Source organism: Antechinus flavipes, chromosome 2 (genome assembly GCF_016432865.1).
Source record: "Antechinus flavipes isolate AdamAnt ecotype Samford, QLD, Australia chromosome 2, AdamAnt_v2, whole genome shotgun sequence".
NCBI lineage: Eukaryota > Metazoa > Chordata > Mammalia > Dasyuromorphia > Dasyuridae > Antechinus > Antechinus flavipes.
Genome location: NC_067399.1, coordinates 158,301,765 through 158,320,019, shown reverse-complemented (window position 1 = coordinate 158,320,019; position 18,255 = coordinate 158,301,765). Strand labels below are relative to the sequence as shown.

Below are 18,255 nucleotides of genomic sequence, written 5' to 3'. Positions count from 1 at the left end.
TTCATCTTTGATCACAAATTTCTTTCTCCTCCACAAGTCTGAGAGATAAACTATCCTATGTTCCTCTAATTTATTTATAATCTCGTTCTTTATGCCTAAGTCATGGACCCATTTTGATCTTATCTTGGTATATGGTGTTAAGTGTGGGTCCATGCCTAATTTCTGCCATATTAATTTCCAGTTATCCCAGCAGTTTTCATCAAATAATGAATTCTTATCCCAAAAGTTAGGATCTTTGAGTTTGTCAAACACTAGATTGCTATAGTTGACTATTCTGTCTTGTGAACCTAACTTTTTCCACTGATCAACTAATCTATTTCTTAGCCAATACCAAATGGTTTTGGTGACTGCTGCTTTATAATATAATTTTAGATCCGGTACAGCTAGGCCACCTTCATTTGATTTTTTTTTTTCATTAATTCCCTTGAGATGCTCCACTTTTTATTGTTCCATATGAATTTTGTTACTTTTTCTAGATCATTAAAATATTTTCTTGGAAGTCTGATTGGTATAGCACTAAATAAATAGATTAGTTTAGGGAGTATTGTCATCTTTATTATATTCGCTCAGCCTATCCAAGAGCACTTAATATTTTTTCCAATTATTTAAGTCTGACTTTATTTGTGTGGAAACTTTTTTGTAATTTTGCTCATATAATTCCTGACTTTCCTTTGGTAGATAGATTCCCAAATATTTTATGGTATCAACAGTTATTCTGAATGGAATTTCTCTTTGTATCTCTTGCTGTTGGATTTTGTTGGTGATGTATAAAAATGCTGAGGATTTATGGGGATTTATTTTGTATCCATTTGTGGTTTTCTTGGCAAAGATACTGGAGTGATTTGCCTTTTCCTTCTCCATCCTATTTAACAGATGAGAAAACTGAGGCAAATAGAGGTAAATGACTTGCCCAGAATCACACATTTAGTAAGTGTCTGAGGTTGGATTTGAACTCTGTACAATGAGTTTTCCTCACTCTAGGCCCATCATTCTACTTAGCACCACCTAGTGGTATAGTTGCAAAATTAGCCTCCGGGTTAACTAGTTTCCTAGTTCCTCATATGTGTAGTTGATTGTTCAGAAAGGAAGAGTCTGGCTGTAATAGCATAATCTGAGATGGCTTTGTAGGCTCTTGAAAAAAGCCAGAGCTTTTTTTTTTTTTTTTTTTTTTTGCTAGATCTGGCAAAGTCAGCTTAAGTGAGACTTCCTTGAATCAGATTTTCTCATGCTAACTCTTGCATGAATTGATTCATTTCTATATCTGCCCTGAATTGGCTTCCTCCCCACCCCCAATTCTTTGCTTGCTTGCTTATTTGCATGAGAAGACTGGTCAAGATGTGCATGGGATCCTATCCTAAAGACATAATGCCAGCTGAAAAAGAGGGATGGGATAAAACGGTAGTCATGTAGAGTAGAGGAGATACAAACTGAGGGAATCAAGTTTATTGCTCAACTGATTTAATATTGGAATTATATAAAAAAGGATAATTGTCCTATTGTGATCTGTGGGAGGTCCTTCACGACTTGCATAATGTCTTAACCCACAGTTGTACTTTATTGTTTCATTAAAATTGTAATCTATGATACAGAAATAAACACTTGTGGTTAAAATGGGGAGAAAATATATAGAAAACAGAGTCAAATTTTAAAAACACAAGTTATTTCCTAGTTGGCAAGTGGTCAAAGGATATGAACAGGCAGTTTTCAAGAAAGAAATCAAAGCTATCATCACATTGAAATGTTCTAAATCATAATTGATCAGAGAAATGCAGATTAAAATAACTCTGAAGTTCCATCTTACACTATCAAAGTAGCTAACATGACAAAAAAGGGAAAATGTTGATTGTTGGAGGGGATGTGGGAAAACTAGGACACCTGTTGGTGGAGTTGTGAACTGATCCATCCATTCTGGAGAGTAAGGATATAAAATGGTACATACCCTTTGATCCAGCAATATCATTGCAAGGTCTATATCCTAATATATCCTATATGCTATAAAAAGCTGATTCATGGTGCATTGGGTATCTCTTTTTTATTTTCCTCTTTAGGAAAACCAAGTCATGAGCCATACTTAACTTTCTTATGGTAAATAGTATTGTCTCCAGAATTCCAAGGTGGAAGACTGTTATTTTTAACTTTAACTTAATTTTTACTTTCAAATTCTCTTCCTCTTCCTTCCATTCCCCCACGTATATTCATGCAAAACATGGTCTTTTCATCAGAAATATTGGAAAGTTTCTCTTCCATTAAAAGTTTATTTCCTCACCTCACTCTCAATCTCTCTTAGAATTATATCCAACTTTTTAGAGTACTTTATCATCCATTGCAATTCACAATTTTTGTCTTTTGAAATATTTTATCTCAAGTTCTCTTGTTTATATTAGAGGCTATCAATAGATACTAACTATTGCTGTTTATTATTTGCATACTTTCTGGATACTTATAGGACTTTCTCTTTGACATGGGATTCGATTTTGGCTCAGGCATTCCTTTTGGGTTTCTTGTAGAAGATGACTGTTAGATGATTTCTTGTAGAAGAAGATTAGCCTTTGCTCTGTCCTCTGATTATAAAAATTCATTTATGATTTCTTTAAATATAGTGACCAGGTTTTTAAAAAAGCTTAATATTTGTTTTTCAGAAGTTTAATGATTCTTAAATTATTAGCAAGTCATTTAATTTCTGTTTGCCCCAGTTTCCTCAACTGTAAATCTGAGGAGAATATTAGCTATCTATTCTATCACAGGACTGTTGACAAAATGAAATAATATTTGTAAAAAAATACTTAGCTTGACACATATCAATTCTTATAAAATGATTGTTCCTTCCCTTTATCTTCCCAGTTTATTTGATGAAATTAAGAAAGGACATGTAACAGAGATAATGAGATACTAAGGGTTTTGACCCTGCAGGTTCTCTTCCTGCAGACACAATGTAGGTTTGAAGAGGATACTCCAGGTTTATGGGGAGAAATATTTGTTTACAACTGGCTATACTAAGCTATTTCAATAAATTTCTTTGCTTTGAACCAATTGTTAATTGATTGTAAATGGTAAAGGAAGTGGTAGGGGGATCATGCACATTCATTCTAGAAGTTCAAATACAAACATTGGAATATGAGGTAGTCACTTCCCTGGAGACCCAATCTGTGATTGAGTTAGACAGATGCTATACTGATCCTGGTAGTGCTAACAAATCATTCTCCCTGAATTCTCAGGAAGTACAGTGCCTACATCAAAATCTTCCAAATTCTTGCAAAAAAATATTTCAAACCCTGTCCTTAAACTGAGAACTTTAATATATGTTCATGTGCTCTTAAATCCCGGACCATTCATTTCATGGACTTTCTCAACTCCCGTGATTTATCTATGTGCCACCTCAGACACAATAGGATAATCACATCCTTGAATTCATAAACACCAATTGGTATATTTAACTATGATGAAAAAGACTTAAGAAATTCTTTTGTTTGATCATCCATTTCTCCCTGTGCTTCACTCCTCCTAAACCTATATTGTGCCCTTTCTGTGACATTCAGTTCCTCCCTCTCTAAGTGCTTTCCTAGATACCACTCTTATGATGGATTCACTTTCTTTCCTTGTAAAAACAGAAATTTAGATCTGAAAGAGCCACTGTAGAGACCACGCCAACTTTCACTTTATAAATGAAGAGACTAAGATGCAAAGAAGTTAAATGACTTCACCAGAATCACACAGCTAGCAAGAGTCTGAGTAAGTACTTAAACCCAGCATTTCATGGCTCCAAACCATCTGCAACATGCTGTCCCTCTTGCTCTCCTATAAGAATTAATGATTTCAATGTTATACTATTCTCTTTCTGTTCTCTGCTCAAGGAGGTCACACGAACCATGCTGAGTTCTCTGCAAATTTGTTATCTAATCTCTAGTGGTGCAAATATACAAAACGCAATCTTTTCCCACATCCTTGACTTATCACATTCTCCATAGGAATTCTTCTAAATTCTTCTTTTAGCCTTCCATAGTCATTGCCCTTTCCTTTCCAGCAGAAGGCCTCATGTTATTCTTTACTCAGAAAACTGAAGCCATTTACCATTAGCTCCCTTTTCTCCTTCAGAAGTCACCATGCTTCATTTCCTTTCCTTTATTCTGAGGAAATGACTTCTGACCTCCTCTTTCCTAGCTGCCAAACAAGAAGTCAGTTTTCTCCTATTTTTAAAAAGAAAGGGAAGAAATTCACTTCACCCAATCCCCCTTTTCTTTATCCCTCTTTCTTTTCACAGTTAAAACTCCTAGAAAAAAGATGTTGGCATTCTTTCCCTTCAAATCCTCTCATGCCATCCCTCAGCCTTTTGCAATCTGGTTTCCACCCTCAACTCTCAAGTGAAAGTATTCCCTCCAAAGTTATTCGTGGTCTTGTACTCCCCAAGTCTGATGGTCTTTTCTCAGTCTTCATCTTTCTTGACCTCTCTACAGCCTTTGTTACTGATCACCCTCTCCTTCTGAACCCTCTTTTCTCTAGATTTTCATGACTGCTTTCTCTTGCTTCTCTTCCCATTAACCAGGTCACTTCTCAATGTTCCTTGGCATAAATGATCTTTGTTCAGCCCATGTGACGCTCATTGAATAGTTTGAAAGTCCTATCCACTTTCATGCACAAAGCCCCATGGAACTTGTCAAATACAAGTTTAGGGCCGCATACAAAAAGCGATACGTCTTTGCTACAATGTGATGCAATTGCAGTTTGTAATGTTGCTTACTTTGCTTCTGTTGGATACATTCAGATTCAAAAAACCTGCATGGCAAAGTACATTACTGACTCTGCTAGTTGTGCTACTCTGGATTCTGATATCCTCCCTGAACTCCGTTTAAAATTGACAGGGTAAGGATACACTATCTCTGGGTTCCTCCCAGCTCCTGAGCAGATCGTTTACAACTGGGTCACGCCTTTTGGTTCTGCCCTATACACCGATGGGGTTGCATTTTGGCGCCCGCCCACCCGCGCCTCTGTCACATTTCCCTACCTTAGGAAGTACACTAATTCTCTGTAATGTCTCGGTCTAGGGTTAGTCTAGGAGAGCCCACGACTCCTGGACTGGTAGCGTTTGCGGGATACTTAAAAAACCGGCGGAGCTACTTCGGTTCTCAAGAATAAGCCCCGAAAAGCTTTGCAGAGCTCCTTAGGCCCCGCCCCGCAAAGGGCGCCTCTCTGTTGCCTGGCAACTTCGGGACGAGACCGGAAACAGTTTTTCCTCCTACTTCCTCCTCTACTTCCACGGTCTCCCTCTTAGACTCCTACTCTCCCGCCCCCCCCGGAAATGAAAGTTCACTTCCGGCAGGGGCGCTCGGGCCGGGAGTGCGGGCCCGGGACAGGCGGGTGACGAGATGACCACGCTCCGGGCTTTCACCTGTGACGACCTGTTCCGTTTCAACAACATGTGAGTGAGGCGCAGGAACGAGGGCGGCATTCGGGGCTCTTCCCCTCGCGGATCTCGCTACCTTCCCATCCGGACTGGCAGCCGGACCCTGGGACGAGCCCTTTCCTGTCCTGCCCTGAACTGGAGGAAAGCAAGTGTCCTAGCACTAGTTTCGCATATAGGGAAACTGAGGCTCTGGGCAGATTGGTGAATCAGCCCAGCCCCTCGTAGTGTAGTAAGGGATGGGGAGTTATGTCTTAGGGAAGGAGGTGCCGAGCGAAGGGTTGGACAGTGACCCTGGGCGGTTGAGGGTGATTCGTGCCTCACCAGGATCCCGAGAGAAACCCAAGGTCTTTCTCCTCGGGCTGTAGAGACAGGTTTCTTGAGGAAGTCCCGAAGCGCATCACTACAATCCAAGCGTCATATTAATCTTGACAACATCTTAGTGAGGGAAAGCAAGTGATGCAATGTTCCACTTGTAAATTGCTTAATAATAATAGACATTAAGTGCCAGTTGTGTGCTTGGAGCTGTGCAAAGGGCTGGGGATGCAAGGAAAGACGGAAGAGAATCCTTGTATGCCTTGTGTGAGTTCACAGTCTAATGCAAGAGATAACCTGCAAACAACGATGTTCGTATAAACCATATGTGCAGGGTAAATAGGAAATAACAAAGTATTATGGAAAGCTTCCTGCATACAGAATTTAGATGGTACTTGAGAGAAGTCAGAGAAAGTGAGGCAGATGGATGAGGGTTAGCCCCGGAGTCTTTTGTGCTGGCATTGCATTGCCCCTGGACCCAGATGATTCTGGAGGTCAGAGTGAGACAGGTGACCTTGCACAACCATCCCTCCATCAAATCCAATTCACTTACATGTCATGGCTTCACCTCCCTGATGTCATGGTCCTCTTCCAGAAGGAAGGACAAACAACAAGAAAACTGGGAAAAGCTATAAAAGTCAAACAGGATTTTATTTTTCCAAGCAGGATTTTATACTTGATCGTGGAGGTAATCGTCTATTGAAGTGGGGAAGTGATGTCTATTCGGAGCTTTAGGAAAATCCATTTGACAGCTGAATAGAGGATGGATTAAAGAAGGGGGAGAAATTTGTAGCAGAGAGGCTAAGGAGCAGCCTGTTGGAGTAATCCAGTTATGTGGTAATGAGAGCCTGGACTAGGGTAGTACAGTGTCAGAGGTTAGAAGGGAGGCTAAATTGAGAACTGTTATGAAGGCAAAATTGATAGGACTTGACTTGACAATACATTTGAAAGAGAATAGATCGAGCATGACACTATATTTAGATAGCACTGCTCGATATGCATGAATCTAATGATTTACATGTTTCTCTTACTGGAATTTAAAATTCTTCAAGGAACTTGCCTTTTTTACTTTGTATCTCTAGCACTTAGAACAGTGCCTAGCATTTACTAAGTGATTAACAGGTGATTGTTGATTGAATGAATCCCCACCATAGGGCCATAAGGTAGGACAAATAAGTATTATTATTTCAGTGTTACTGATGTATAAAACTGATAAATATACTGATGTATAATGAACTGATTTATGATCACAAGGACATTTTAGGAGGATTAATTTTTCTACAATATGCAGAATGTGTTAAAGGGTGAAAAATCAGAAAGGAAAAGCTTTATTAGAAAACATAAGTTATCATGTGAAATAATGACAAGGACCAGAGTGGTAGCGGGAATGAAAAGGAAGTATTGAGTTCATTCATTAGATATAAATGAAGAAGAATCAACAAAACTTTGAGACTCATTAAAATAAGGGACAAAAAGGAAGGATTGAAAAATTATTCCAAGGTCTTTTGAATAATGGGATGTTAATAAAAATTGAAAAAATCAGAAAAGGGGGTTGGGAAAAAATCTTGGTTCACGTTTAAAACAACAGAGAAAATGTAATGCAGAGCAGTCTGGAAAATTTGTTAGGAAGTTGATGTGTAACTTGAATATATAAGATCACAATTGGAGACATATATACGGAACTTATTCATGTAGGAATAATTAGTCAAAACAGTGAAAATGATTACATCCTTCAAAGTAGAAAGTGTAGATTTAAAATTTCATAAAGTTAATGACTAATCCCCAGGAAATGCTGCTTTTGTGTAGTATAAGGAAAAAAGAGAAACCAGAAAAAGAAACCAAAAAGGAGACAATAAAAAGAGAATAAGAAATAAGGTGTATGTATGGTGACAAAAAAAAAAAAAAGTCAAGCCATCTCCTTGGAGACAAGGAAGTATTCAAACTTTTATTCCTAAAACATAGATTTCACCCATGTTATTCCCCTGCTCAAGAAATTCTAGTGTCTTCTAGCATAAAAGATAAACTATTGACAGAATCCTTAATTTTATTCAAAGCATAGCTCAATAAGCTACTTCCTCTAGCAGTTCTTTTATGATTCCCTCAGTTTTCATGTTCTCATATCTGAATTTTTTCACTGTATGCTTATCTGTGTACATGTTATTGTCCCTTAAGAGAATGTAAGCTTCTTGAGAACATTATTTGGTTTTTGCCTTAGGGAATACATCCTTGTTACTAGACACTTAAGAAGTGTTAAAAAATGAATTAAGAAGAGACATAAATATAAAGGGAAAATGGATCAAAAGCAACAAGTGCTAAAGAAAAATCCAAAATTATTTCATGTTTTCTTGAAGTTCATGTTTGATCCCATCCCTTTGTGTAATAATTTGAAGGAAATTAGGTTATTTAAAGTCTTTGATGTAACTTGTTGATAAAATTGTCTTGTGAATAAACAGTAATCTTATTTTCAATTTACTGATAACTTAAGTGTCTTAATCATAATATTCCTTTTTAGATAGTTGCTGTCTAACTTCTATGTCCTAGATTGAATCTTGAATCCATTATATTTTTTCTTATGATATTTTAATTTCAATGTCAGGTTTAGTAGCCTAATTAGTTGCATTTAATTGCAGACTTTTTTTTTTAATATTAGTATATCTTTTGGTTTCCTTTCAGTAATCTGGATCCACTGACAGAAACTGTATCCTTTAAAAAAAATGATTGGCTAATGATTCCAGCAGCTTGCATAGACAATTTGGAAGATTTCCCCCATTTAATATACTGTTTGAGACAGCATTTTTTTTCCCTATAGGCCACTGACTTTTGCTTGTTTGTGACAGGAGAGTGGGGAATATCTACCATGAATTCCTCAAGGAACCATTTTTAAAAATGTATAATATGTAATACACATAGTGTGTACGCATATGTATATGTATATGTGCGTGTGCTTGTATATGCATATTAGAGGCAGCATAGTATAGTGGCTACTATACTATAATATGAAGTTTTGATTTTATGGTCTGAAGACTTCTGATAATAAATAAATAGCTGAGTTACTCTGATCATATCATTTAAACTCTATGTGGCTTAGATAATTCCATGGAGTTAATCTGAATTATCCACTCATTTGGGAGTATATATGTATAACCACAGACTTATTTCACATTCTCTTAGGTTAGAAGAAACTTAAATAAGGAATGAGTAGATGTCATTATTCTTATATACAGGAAGCACAGAACTGTTAAGTATCTTATATTAGGCTTAACTAGTTAGCATTGAAATTAAATTTTAATCAGAATTTTTGATTCCCTGATGGGATCTATATTTTAGATTTTTTCCCCCAGGTTACTTCTTCAAAACCTTGTTGATTTGATTTAGGACAATAAAATTTATAATGTATTTTAAATTATTTTAAAATTTTATTCTCTATTAATGACCTGGAATGATTAATTATATTAATAGTATATTATACCCAACACAAAGAATGCAGATATCCAGATATTAAAGAGATTATTGAGAGTAGTAATTGAAAAAAATGCCTAGCTTAATATTTTAAAGGAAGCACTTTTTTTAGTAGCAGATTTCATGTTCTGCAACAGTTATTAGTTATATTTCATATTTCTTAACATAATTGCAGTATGGAATACCATTTTATTTACAATATCTAGCTCACTGGCCCGAGTATTTCATAGTTGCAGAGGCACCTGGTGGCGAGCTCATGGGTTATAGTAAGTATACACTGTATATTCTATTAATATGTTTTCTTGTTGGTAAGCAGGTAAGATATTAAGGATTAAAGTTTTTTTTTTACATTGTAAGATTTGAGGCATGAACTGAAAACATTGTAGCTATGATAAAACATTATCAGTATCTTTTTTTTTTAACAGCATCAGTAACTGTTAACATAGATAAACTGCAAAGTTTTACCAGCTTAAATATTTGTCATCAGTTTTCTTTGGGAGAAAGATATTTTATCACAATTCTTAACTCATTGCTATGATTTTGTTACTAAATTCAACTTTTGTTGGCAGTTATGGGTAAAGCAGAGGGCTCAGTAGCCAGAGAAGAGTGGCATGGTCATGTCACAGCCTTATCAGTTGCCCCTGAATTTCGACGTCTTGGTTTAGCTGCTAAACTAATGGAGCTATTGGAGGAGATTTCAGAAAGGTGAGATTTGACTTTTCAGATGCATTTAATAACATGTAAATTTTAGCAGTCTACGTTGCATAGAAATATAACTAAATCAAGAATTACTGTTTTCGTTTCTTCATTCCTTGCATCTGAAGCAAGGAGATGGTTGGGAAGAAACAGAAGAACAATTGTTGAAGAAAAAAACAGTTTTATGTGGAAAAGGTACTGCATCCTAAAAGATGTCAAAGACAAAAACCAAGATTTATCAAAACATTAATGTTGGGGCAAAGTTGGGTGCCCATTGACAATAAGGAATGGCTGAAGAAACTGTGGTCTAGCCATATAATATAATTTCATTGTGCAGTAGAAAATGACAGTTGTGAGGAAATCAGATTGGATTTATGTGCACTGATGCAAAGAAAATTAACGAGACTCAAAAGAACAAACTATGTACTAACTATAATGTAAATGAAAACATCACTAAAAGAAAGGCAAACAAGTGAAGATGGGAAACCAAAAAATGCATACTACTCTTCTCCCAGCAGAGTCTGCTAAAATAGATTGTACTGTATGTTGTCAGGTGAAATTGTGATACTTGATGTTTATGCTTAATTTTTTCCCCTTTGTCATAAGGATTTAATGGAAGTGCTGGGGAGAGAGCTTTCAGAAATGGCTGTGAGGTGAACATAAATGGTTTTTTAAATGCAGTTTTATTTTTATTGATGTCTTTCTGGTTTTCTATTATTTTTCATTTCCAAACAATCTCTACGTGCAGTGGACCATCCTATGTAACAAAAAAAAAAAAAAAAAAAAAAAAAAAGCAGTTTAGCCAAACTAACCAGTATTTTTTGCTGTTTGTGATAGTATATTTAGTATTTCACTCCCATTTTCCAACTTCTGTGAAGAAGGCAAAACACATTTTCCCACTACTTCTTTGGGCATTATATTAAATATAATGATATTAGAATGTGTTTTTGGAAAAGGAATAAAAAATTCAAATCCATTATGAAATGAAAAGTGAAAAGGGAGAAAGGAACCCTAGTATTTTCATTTTACTAAGGAAATGGAGGCAAATAGAGATTGACTGTTTTGCCCAGGATCACACAGGAATAAGTGTCTGAGTCCAGATTTGAACTTAAGTCTTCCAGGCTCCAAGGCCAGTGCTCCTTCCACTATGCTACCTAGCTGCCTATGAAGTGTGAGACTGTGATTGCATAAATGTTCCAAGCTACAATGGGATGAAGAGAAAATTAGATTCATCAGAAGGGACAGGATAGGGAATAACTAACTGGAGAAAGTTTATGACATATTAGTAACAGAATCCATAGTCATATTGAGAGTTATTCAAAATTTTCAGTGGGTTATGGTTTAATATTTTAAATTACAACAATTGTAGAGGAAAGAAAAGAAATTTAGTAGTATTAATTAATTTAAATCTCATTACATTTGCCAGTGAAACTAATAGAAAACCTTGATGAGATACATATAAAAAAGAATATTTTTTAGCAAGTAATATTTTGGAAGAGTCATTAGATTGGCAATTTTGAGATCTAAATTCTAGTTCTGACCCTGCCACTAACTAGTGATGTGACTTTCAGTAAATTTATTTAAACTCTGGTCCTATTTTCCTCCGTCAACTAAGTATTTGTTGTTGGACTAAAAGGATCACTTAAGATCCTCTCTAAACTCTAAAATGTTGAAAAATTTGATTTACTTTGATATTTTGAAAGGTCTAAAAATTCATCTATACTATTGCATACTCTAGTAATACAGATAGTAACTTCTTCATGAGTTATTATGACCAAAAAACATCATCACTTAGCAGTTTTTTGTACAGATGAATCTTTCTATAATTAGCCAGCAGGTCCTTTGGTCACTGACATCAGTCTGGTAAACTCATATTTTAGGTTTTTTTGAGCTTAGTAAGATGGATCTTCCAGGGTTCATACGTGAATACTTGTAATTTTTGGTACAATTTTTGAAAACCCACAATTAAGTTTCCGTCTAGCCATACAAGGCATCTAAATAGTACTTCATTTAAAGTTAGTAAAATTCTCTATTTAAAAATGTAGTAATGGTTAAAATGTGTATTTTGTGCAAATTAGAAGAACAAAGGATATTTTACCTTTCAGATCTGTGGAGAAGGAAGGAATTTGTGGCCAAAGAAGAACTGGAGTACATTATTGAAAACAAAATATATAATTTTATATTAAGTTAAAAAGTTCTTGTACAAACGAAACCAATGCAGATTAATTAGAAAGGAAACAATAAACTGGGCAAAAAATTTTACATTGAAGGGTTCTGATAAAGTTCTCATTTCTAAAATATATAGAGAAAAATTGAATCAAGTTTATAAGAATCAAACCAGTCTCCAATTGGCAAATGGTCAAAGGATATGAATAGAGAATTTTCAGATGAAGAAATTGAAACTATTTGTAGTCATATGAAAAAGTGCTCTAAATCACTGTTGATCAAAGAAATGCAAATAAAGACAACTCTGAGGTATCACCACACACTTCTCATATTGGCTAAGATGACAGGAAAAGATAATGATGAAGGTTGGAAGGGATGTGAGAAAAGTGGGCCACTAATATATTATTGGTTGAGTTTTGAACTGATCCAATCATTCTGGAGAACAATTTGGAACTATATCCAAAGAGTTATCTAACTGTGCATAATCTTTGACCCAGTAGTGTTTCTACTGGGCTTATCCCAAAGATGTCATAAAGGAGGAACAGGGACCCCCATGTGCAAAAATGTTTGTGGCAGCCCTTTCTGTAGTGGGAAGAAACTGGAAACTGAGTGTATGCCCATCAATTGGAGAATGGCTGAATAAGTTATGGTATATGAATGTTATGGAATATTATTGTTCTATAAGAACCGACCAGCAGGATGATTTCAGAGAGACCTGGAGAGACTTAACATGAACTGATGCTAAGCGAAGTGAGCAGAACCAGGAGACTATTGTACATGGCAACAAGATTATACAAAGATCAATTTTGATGGATGTGGCTCTCATCAACAATGAGATGATTGAGGCTAGTTGCAATGATCTTGTGATGAAGACATCTATCTACAATCAGAGGACTTGGGAACTAAGTGTGGATGACAACATAATATTTTCACTCTTTTTGTTGTTATTTGCTTCCTTTTGTTTTTTTTTTCTCATTTTTCCTCCTTTTGATCTGATTTTTTTGTGCAGTATGATAATTGTACAAATATGTATACATATCTTGAATTTAACTTTTTTTTTGAACAAGTTTAAAATGTATTGGATTACTCGCCATCTAGGGAAGGGGGTGGAGGAAAGGGGAGGAAAAATTTGGAAAAGAAGGTTTTGCAATGTGGAAAATTATCCATTCATGTTTTGGGGGAAAAAAAGCTTTAATAAAAAAAAATAAATAGAATTGGGTTGCATGATGGCCTTGAAGCCAGGAAAACTTGGGCTCAAGATCTACTATTGACATCTTGGCTGTGTGATTCTGGGCAACTCACTTAACCCTTTGCTGCTCTAGCCTACTATATTTTTAATCCACTTTATTACAGAGTAGATTCTAGTCTGCTTTAGTAGAGGAAGTTTCTTCCCCCTAGGCCAATGAATTCACTGGTCCAGTCCCAATCCCTAAATGTTAATATTTATGTAAGATAATACCATCTTTTTCTTTTTTTTTTTTTTAATTTATAACTTTTTATTGACAGAATCCATGCCTGGGTAATTTTTTACAACATTATCCCTTGCACTCACTTCTGTTCTAATTTTTCCCCTCCCTCCCTCATCTCCTCCCAAGATGACAAGCAGTCTTGTACATGTTAAATATGTCACAGTATATCCTAGGTATAATATATGTGTGCAGAAGTGAACAGTTCTCTTGTTGCATAGGAAAAATTGAATTCAGAAAGTAAAAATAACCCAGGAAGAAAAACAAAAATGCAAACAGTTTACATTCATTTCCCAGTGTTCTTTCTTTGGGTGTAGCTGCTTCTGTCCATCATTGATCAATTGAAACTGAGTTAGATCTCTTTGTCGAAGAAATCCACGTCCATCAGAATACATCCTCAAATAGTATCGTTGTTGAGGTATATAATGATCTCCTGGTTCTGCTCATTTCATTTAGCATCAGTTCATGTAAGTCTCTCCACGCCTCTCTGTATTCCTCCTGCTGGTCATTTCTAACAGAACAATAATATTCCATAACATTCATATACCACAATTTACCCAGCCATTCTCCAATTGATGGGCATCCATTCATTTTCCAGCTTTTAGCCACTACAAACAGGGCTGCCACAAACATTTTGGCACATACAAGTCCCTTTCCCTTCTTTAGTATCTCTTTGGGATATAAGCCCAGTAGTAGTACTGCTGTACCATCTTTTTCTACAAAATCACTAGTGGAATGCTCCAAATCTTATGAAAATGTAGTATTAATTTATATGTTAGTCTATCTATTCATTGATATATGTAATCTTCAAAATGGGGATAATTTTTGCACTAGGATTGTTGTGAGAATATGTGTTTTCTAATTTTAAAGGCCTGTATAAAAGTAAATTGTTATAAAAAGAAGTATCTCATGAATTGATATTAATACTATCACTTTGGTTTTTTTGTGCTGGTGTTCAAAGTAAGTTAAAAATCTGAGTGTTTTATACTTTTGTTGTGTCCATGAAAACTTTATATATCACGTGATTTTTCTTTTTTCTTTTTGTAAAGAAAGGGTGGATTTTTTGTTGATCTCTTTGTAAGAGTGTCAAATCAAGTAGCAGTCAACATGTATAAGCAACTGGGCTACAGTGTTTATAGAACAGTAATAGAATACTACTCTGCGAGCAATGGAGAACCTGATGAGGATGCTTATGGTAAGCAACCTGATTCTGGAGATAAGTAAAAATGAACCAGCATACTTCACCTGAAGTAGTTTAGTATCAGTATTTCTGTTCTTTGCTTATTCAAATTTTTATCAAAATAGTTCTTTGAAAATCCCTTTCTAAGATATATTATTGAACTTAGTTTTAAACTTCAACTATAGCAATTGTTATTTCAGTGTAACTTTGTTCTTGGTATTGGCACCAAGATTTCTCTTTTTTTCAAGTGAATGTTTATTATTTTTATGTTGTTCATCTTGATGTGCATCTGTTGTAAAAGTTTGTGTATTATGGGACCAATCCTACAGTTGGATTTTACTGATTATTTAGGCTCCTTTCTGGCAAGTAATAAGGTGTGAATATTTTAATTGAGATAAATCACCATTTGTTATATGGTTCTAATATAAACCATTGTTTATGCATAATGAAAATCTTTAATGAAGTAATCTTAATTTTTTTTTTTTTTGAAATAATGTTTACGCTTTTGCCTATCTACAGATATGAGGAAAGCACTCTCCAGGGACACAGAAAAGAAATCCATCATACCGTTACCTCATCCTGTGAGACCTGAAGATATCGAATAACTTTAGGCAGTGGTTCTTAGGCAGAGAATGCTACAGATCGTTTTTTATGGACAATAATATTTTTCATTGGAAATTGACTCTAAAAATCAATTTCAGAGATGTGTATACAGGTGCATCTTGAAGATCCTTTAGGAGAAATATAATCACTTCATGTCTTGAAGACTTAAGAAAATACTTTCTACATGGACTTCTTAATTTAAACTCCTAAGTCCCAGTCTATTAATAGCACATTAAAGAAAGCTCTTCACTATATTTCATATGCAATTAAAAAGGCAGCTAGGCTAAAAGGAAACAAGACATTCCATTATCATGGTTCACTATATTAGGTAAGTAGTAGGGAAATATTGGCTTCATTTCTCTTATAAATTCTGTGCCTGAGAATCACTGCTGCCTCTATTTTTTGATCTTCATATTGAATAGTGTTTAATGAAGCTTTAAAAGCAATTGTGAAAAACTCAAATGTATAAAGATGAAATGTATAATAAAACACAAATTCACTATGTGAATGTTGTTTTTTATAAACCTGTGATTACTTCTGATTGTGGTCTTACTGAATAAACTTTGACTAATTTGAAAACAAAGTTGAAGAGTTGAAAATAGCAATTTTATAGGTCAGTCACAGCCCATTTGTGGTATATGCATTGGATGTTTATCTAGTATGATGTTTATAAAGTGGATGACTATACATTGGGAATAGAATTTCCTGTATTTCTCTTTGTAACAGTTCTAGTCAATTGTCTTCTCTAGATTTTTGTTTTTCTCACTACATCATGTTAGAGACTTTCCTTCTGAGAATTGCCATGTATGTCAACTGGTAGGGTGGACCCAGGAGGTAGAAGGAGGCTTGGCCTCTGAGGAAGGAGGTTGTATCTTACAGGTGTTTCCTTGAGATGGTGAGGGGTATGTTCTTTTGCTAGATCTTTTCTTAGGAAGCAGCATTAACTCCAGGTGTCTCCCTTTTGGGGATCGACCTACGCAGTGCTTAGTGGGCTAGGCATGGGGTAATATCAGAGGAGAGTAAATATAAATGGCCTGCTTTGCCATAGGTAGAGATGGGTGAGGAGAGAAGTAGAGAGGCAGAGATGTAGATTCAGGGATGCAGACAGACACAGAGATATCCATCCACTGATTTTTGCTTCCCTGCTAATCCCTGCTGACATTACCAATAAAGAAAGACTGTTTGGCACCTTAACATCAGTCTTGTCTCCATATCTATCAGGGAAGATTGGTGTGTATGACCCTGGCAATCAGTAGCCTTGGTGGCAGGTTACAACATGCATCATTCTTGGCTGTTGTCTTATATTAAACTTAAAGAAAGTGAGCAATATTTCATTTTTTTTCCCTTTAGTCTTTTTTAAAAAATCTCAATAGCATTTTATTTATTTCAATTACATGTAAAGATGGTTTTCTACACTCATTTTTATGAGATTTTGAGTTCCAAAATTTTTTCCTCCCTCTTTTCCCCCTTCTTCTAGCAGTTTTTTTTTTTTTTTTAATCCTAACTTTCCTACTGGTTTAAAAATGTCTAAGAATGATCAAGTGTGTAAAAGAAACAGTTTTGAGGAATTGTGTGGAGTAAAGGAACTGTGTGAAGCAGCTTCCTTGAAATAATCTTACATGAGTTGAGGCTGCTTCTTGAGGAAGTAGTATGGTTACGTTGGAGAGAGCTAGAGTTGAAAGTTCAAATCCCAGCCTTGCTAAGAAACATAATTTTTGCCTCTCAGCCTTAGTTTCCTTACCTGTAACTTGGACCTCTAAAATTGCTACTAGTTCTAAGATTCTGAGGTTTTTAGCATAGTATTGTTTGATTTATTTAATCTTGGGACCTATATATAGATACACATGCATATTTGCAAAATACATGTTTGTATATATGAATCACTAAGTCATGAATATTGAAGATAATTGTTCATTTTACAAACAATTATACACAACTTTTGGAGGGACTGTTTGCCATTGAAAATCAAAGTTCACATTAGAGAACTTGAGAAAACTATTGCTTAGCTGTATAGCCAAAATGACAAGAAATTCTTTTAATTTTACTGAATGTTTTATATTTCTAAAATTGAACACTTTAAAATTAGTTTTCATGCCTCTGTATGGATACACAGCATTTCGAATTTCACAAATTATATTTATATATTTTACTTTGAACAAAGTACTTTATATTCAGTATCTCATAAAACAATTCTATTTTTGTTGTTCATTTTTTACTTGTCTGATTTGTTTGGAGGTTTTTTGGCATTTCCTTCTCCAGCTCATGTTGCAAGTGAAAAAACAGGCAAACGGGGTAAGTGATTTGCCCAGGATCACACAGCTAGTTAAGTATCCAAAGACCAAATTTGAACTCTGGAAGATGACTTTTTTTGAACCTGAGCCACAATTCTGTGAGATAGTGAAAATGTTTTCTTCTAGATGAGGCTCAAAGGAGATACAGGACTTGCCCAAGGTCATACAGCTTAGTAAATGGAAAAGTTTGGTTTTCGGATCCCATCACATTGTTTTATATCACAATTGTCTGAAATCAATAATTATGCATTATGTTACTACTAGAATGCAAGATACCATTCCAGGGAAAATAAAACATTCCTTATCCTTGAGCTAAATGTCAATTTTGGAAAGGAATGCCTATTTCATTAGTATGAATTCCTATTGTGGAAACAACCTTCATCAAAGCAATCTGTCATTCTTAGTGATGAAACACAGGATGACTTGTCTATGATAATACAGCTGGTATATGTCATAGGTGAGTCCTGAACTTACATGTTTTACATATTAACCTTGAAGCTGGCTTTACTGTCCCATTCCCAGGCCTCATATTAAATTTTCTTAAATTTATTTAAATGTTGTCATTCTGGTCTTGAATTCTAACAATGGCTAAGATGAGTTACAAGAATCTATGGTTCAACCCAATAACCTCTATCCTCAAATGTTTGGTGGGGTAGACGTTAGTTATCTCATTTAAAAGAGTTA

General features: G+C 35.2%; 1 protein-coding gene across 1 annotated transcript in view; it reads left to right on the top strand.

Moving 5' to 3' along the window:
* Positions 1-5,276: 5,276 nt before the first annotated feature.
* The window catches only part of NAA20 (N-alpha-acetyltransferase 20, NatB catalytic subunit), a 51,956-nt gene continuing 38,977 nt past the window's right edge, over positions 5,277-18,255 (top strand). Inside the window, exons 1-6 of the mRNA XM_051975861.1 lie at positions 5,277-5,413; positions 8,384-8,408; positions 9,345-9,435; positions 9,739-9,874; positions 14,547-14,692; positions 15,197-15,392. Coding sequence (XP_051831821.1) covers positions 5,361-5,413; positions 8,384-8,408; positions 9,345-9,435; positions 9,739-9,874; positions 14,547-14,692; positions 15,197-15,282 — 537 coding nt within the window. The 5' untranslated portion in view covers positions 5,277-5,360 and the 3' untranslated portion in view covers positions 15,283-15,392. The remainder of the gene's footprint in view (positions 5,414-8,383; positions 8,409-9,344; positions 9,436-9,738; positions 9,875-14,546; positions 14,693-15,196; positions 15,393-18,255) is intronic.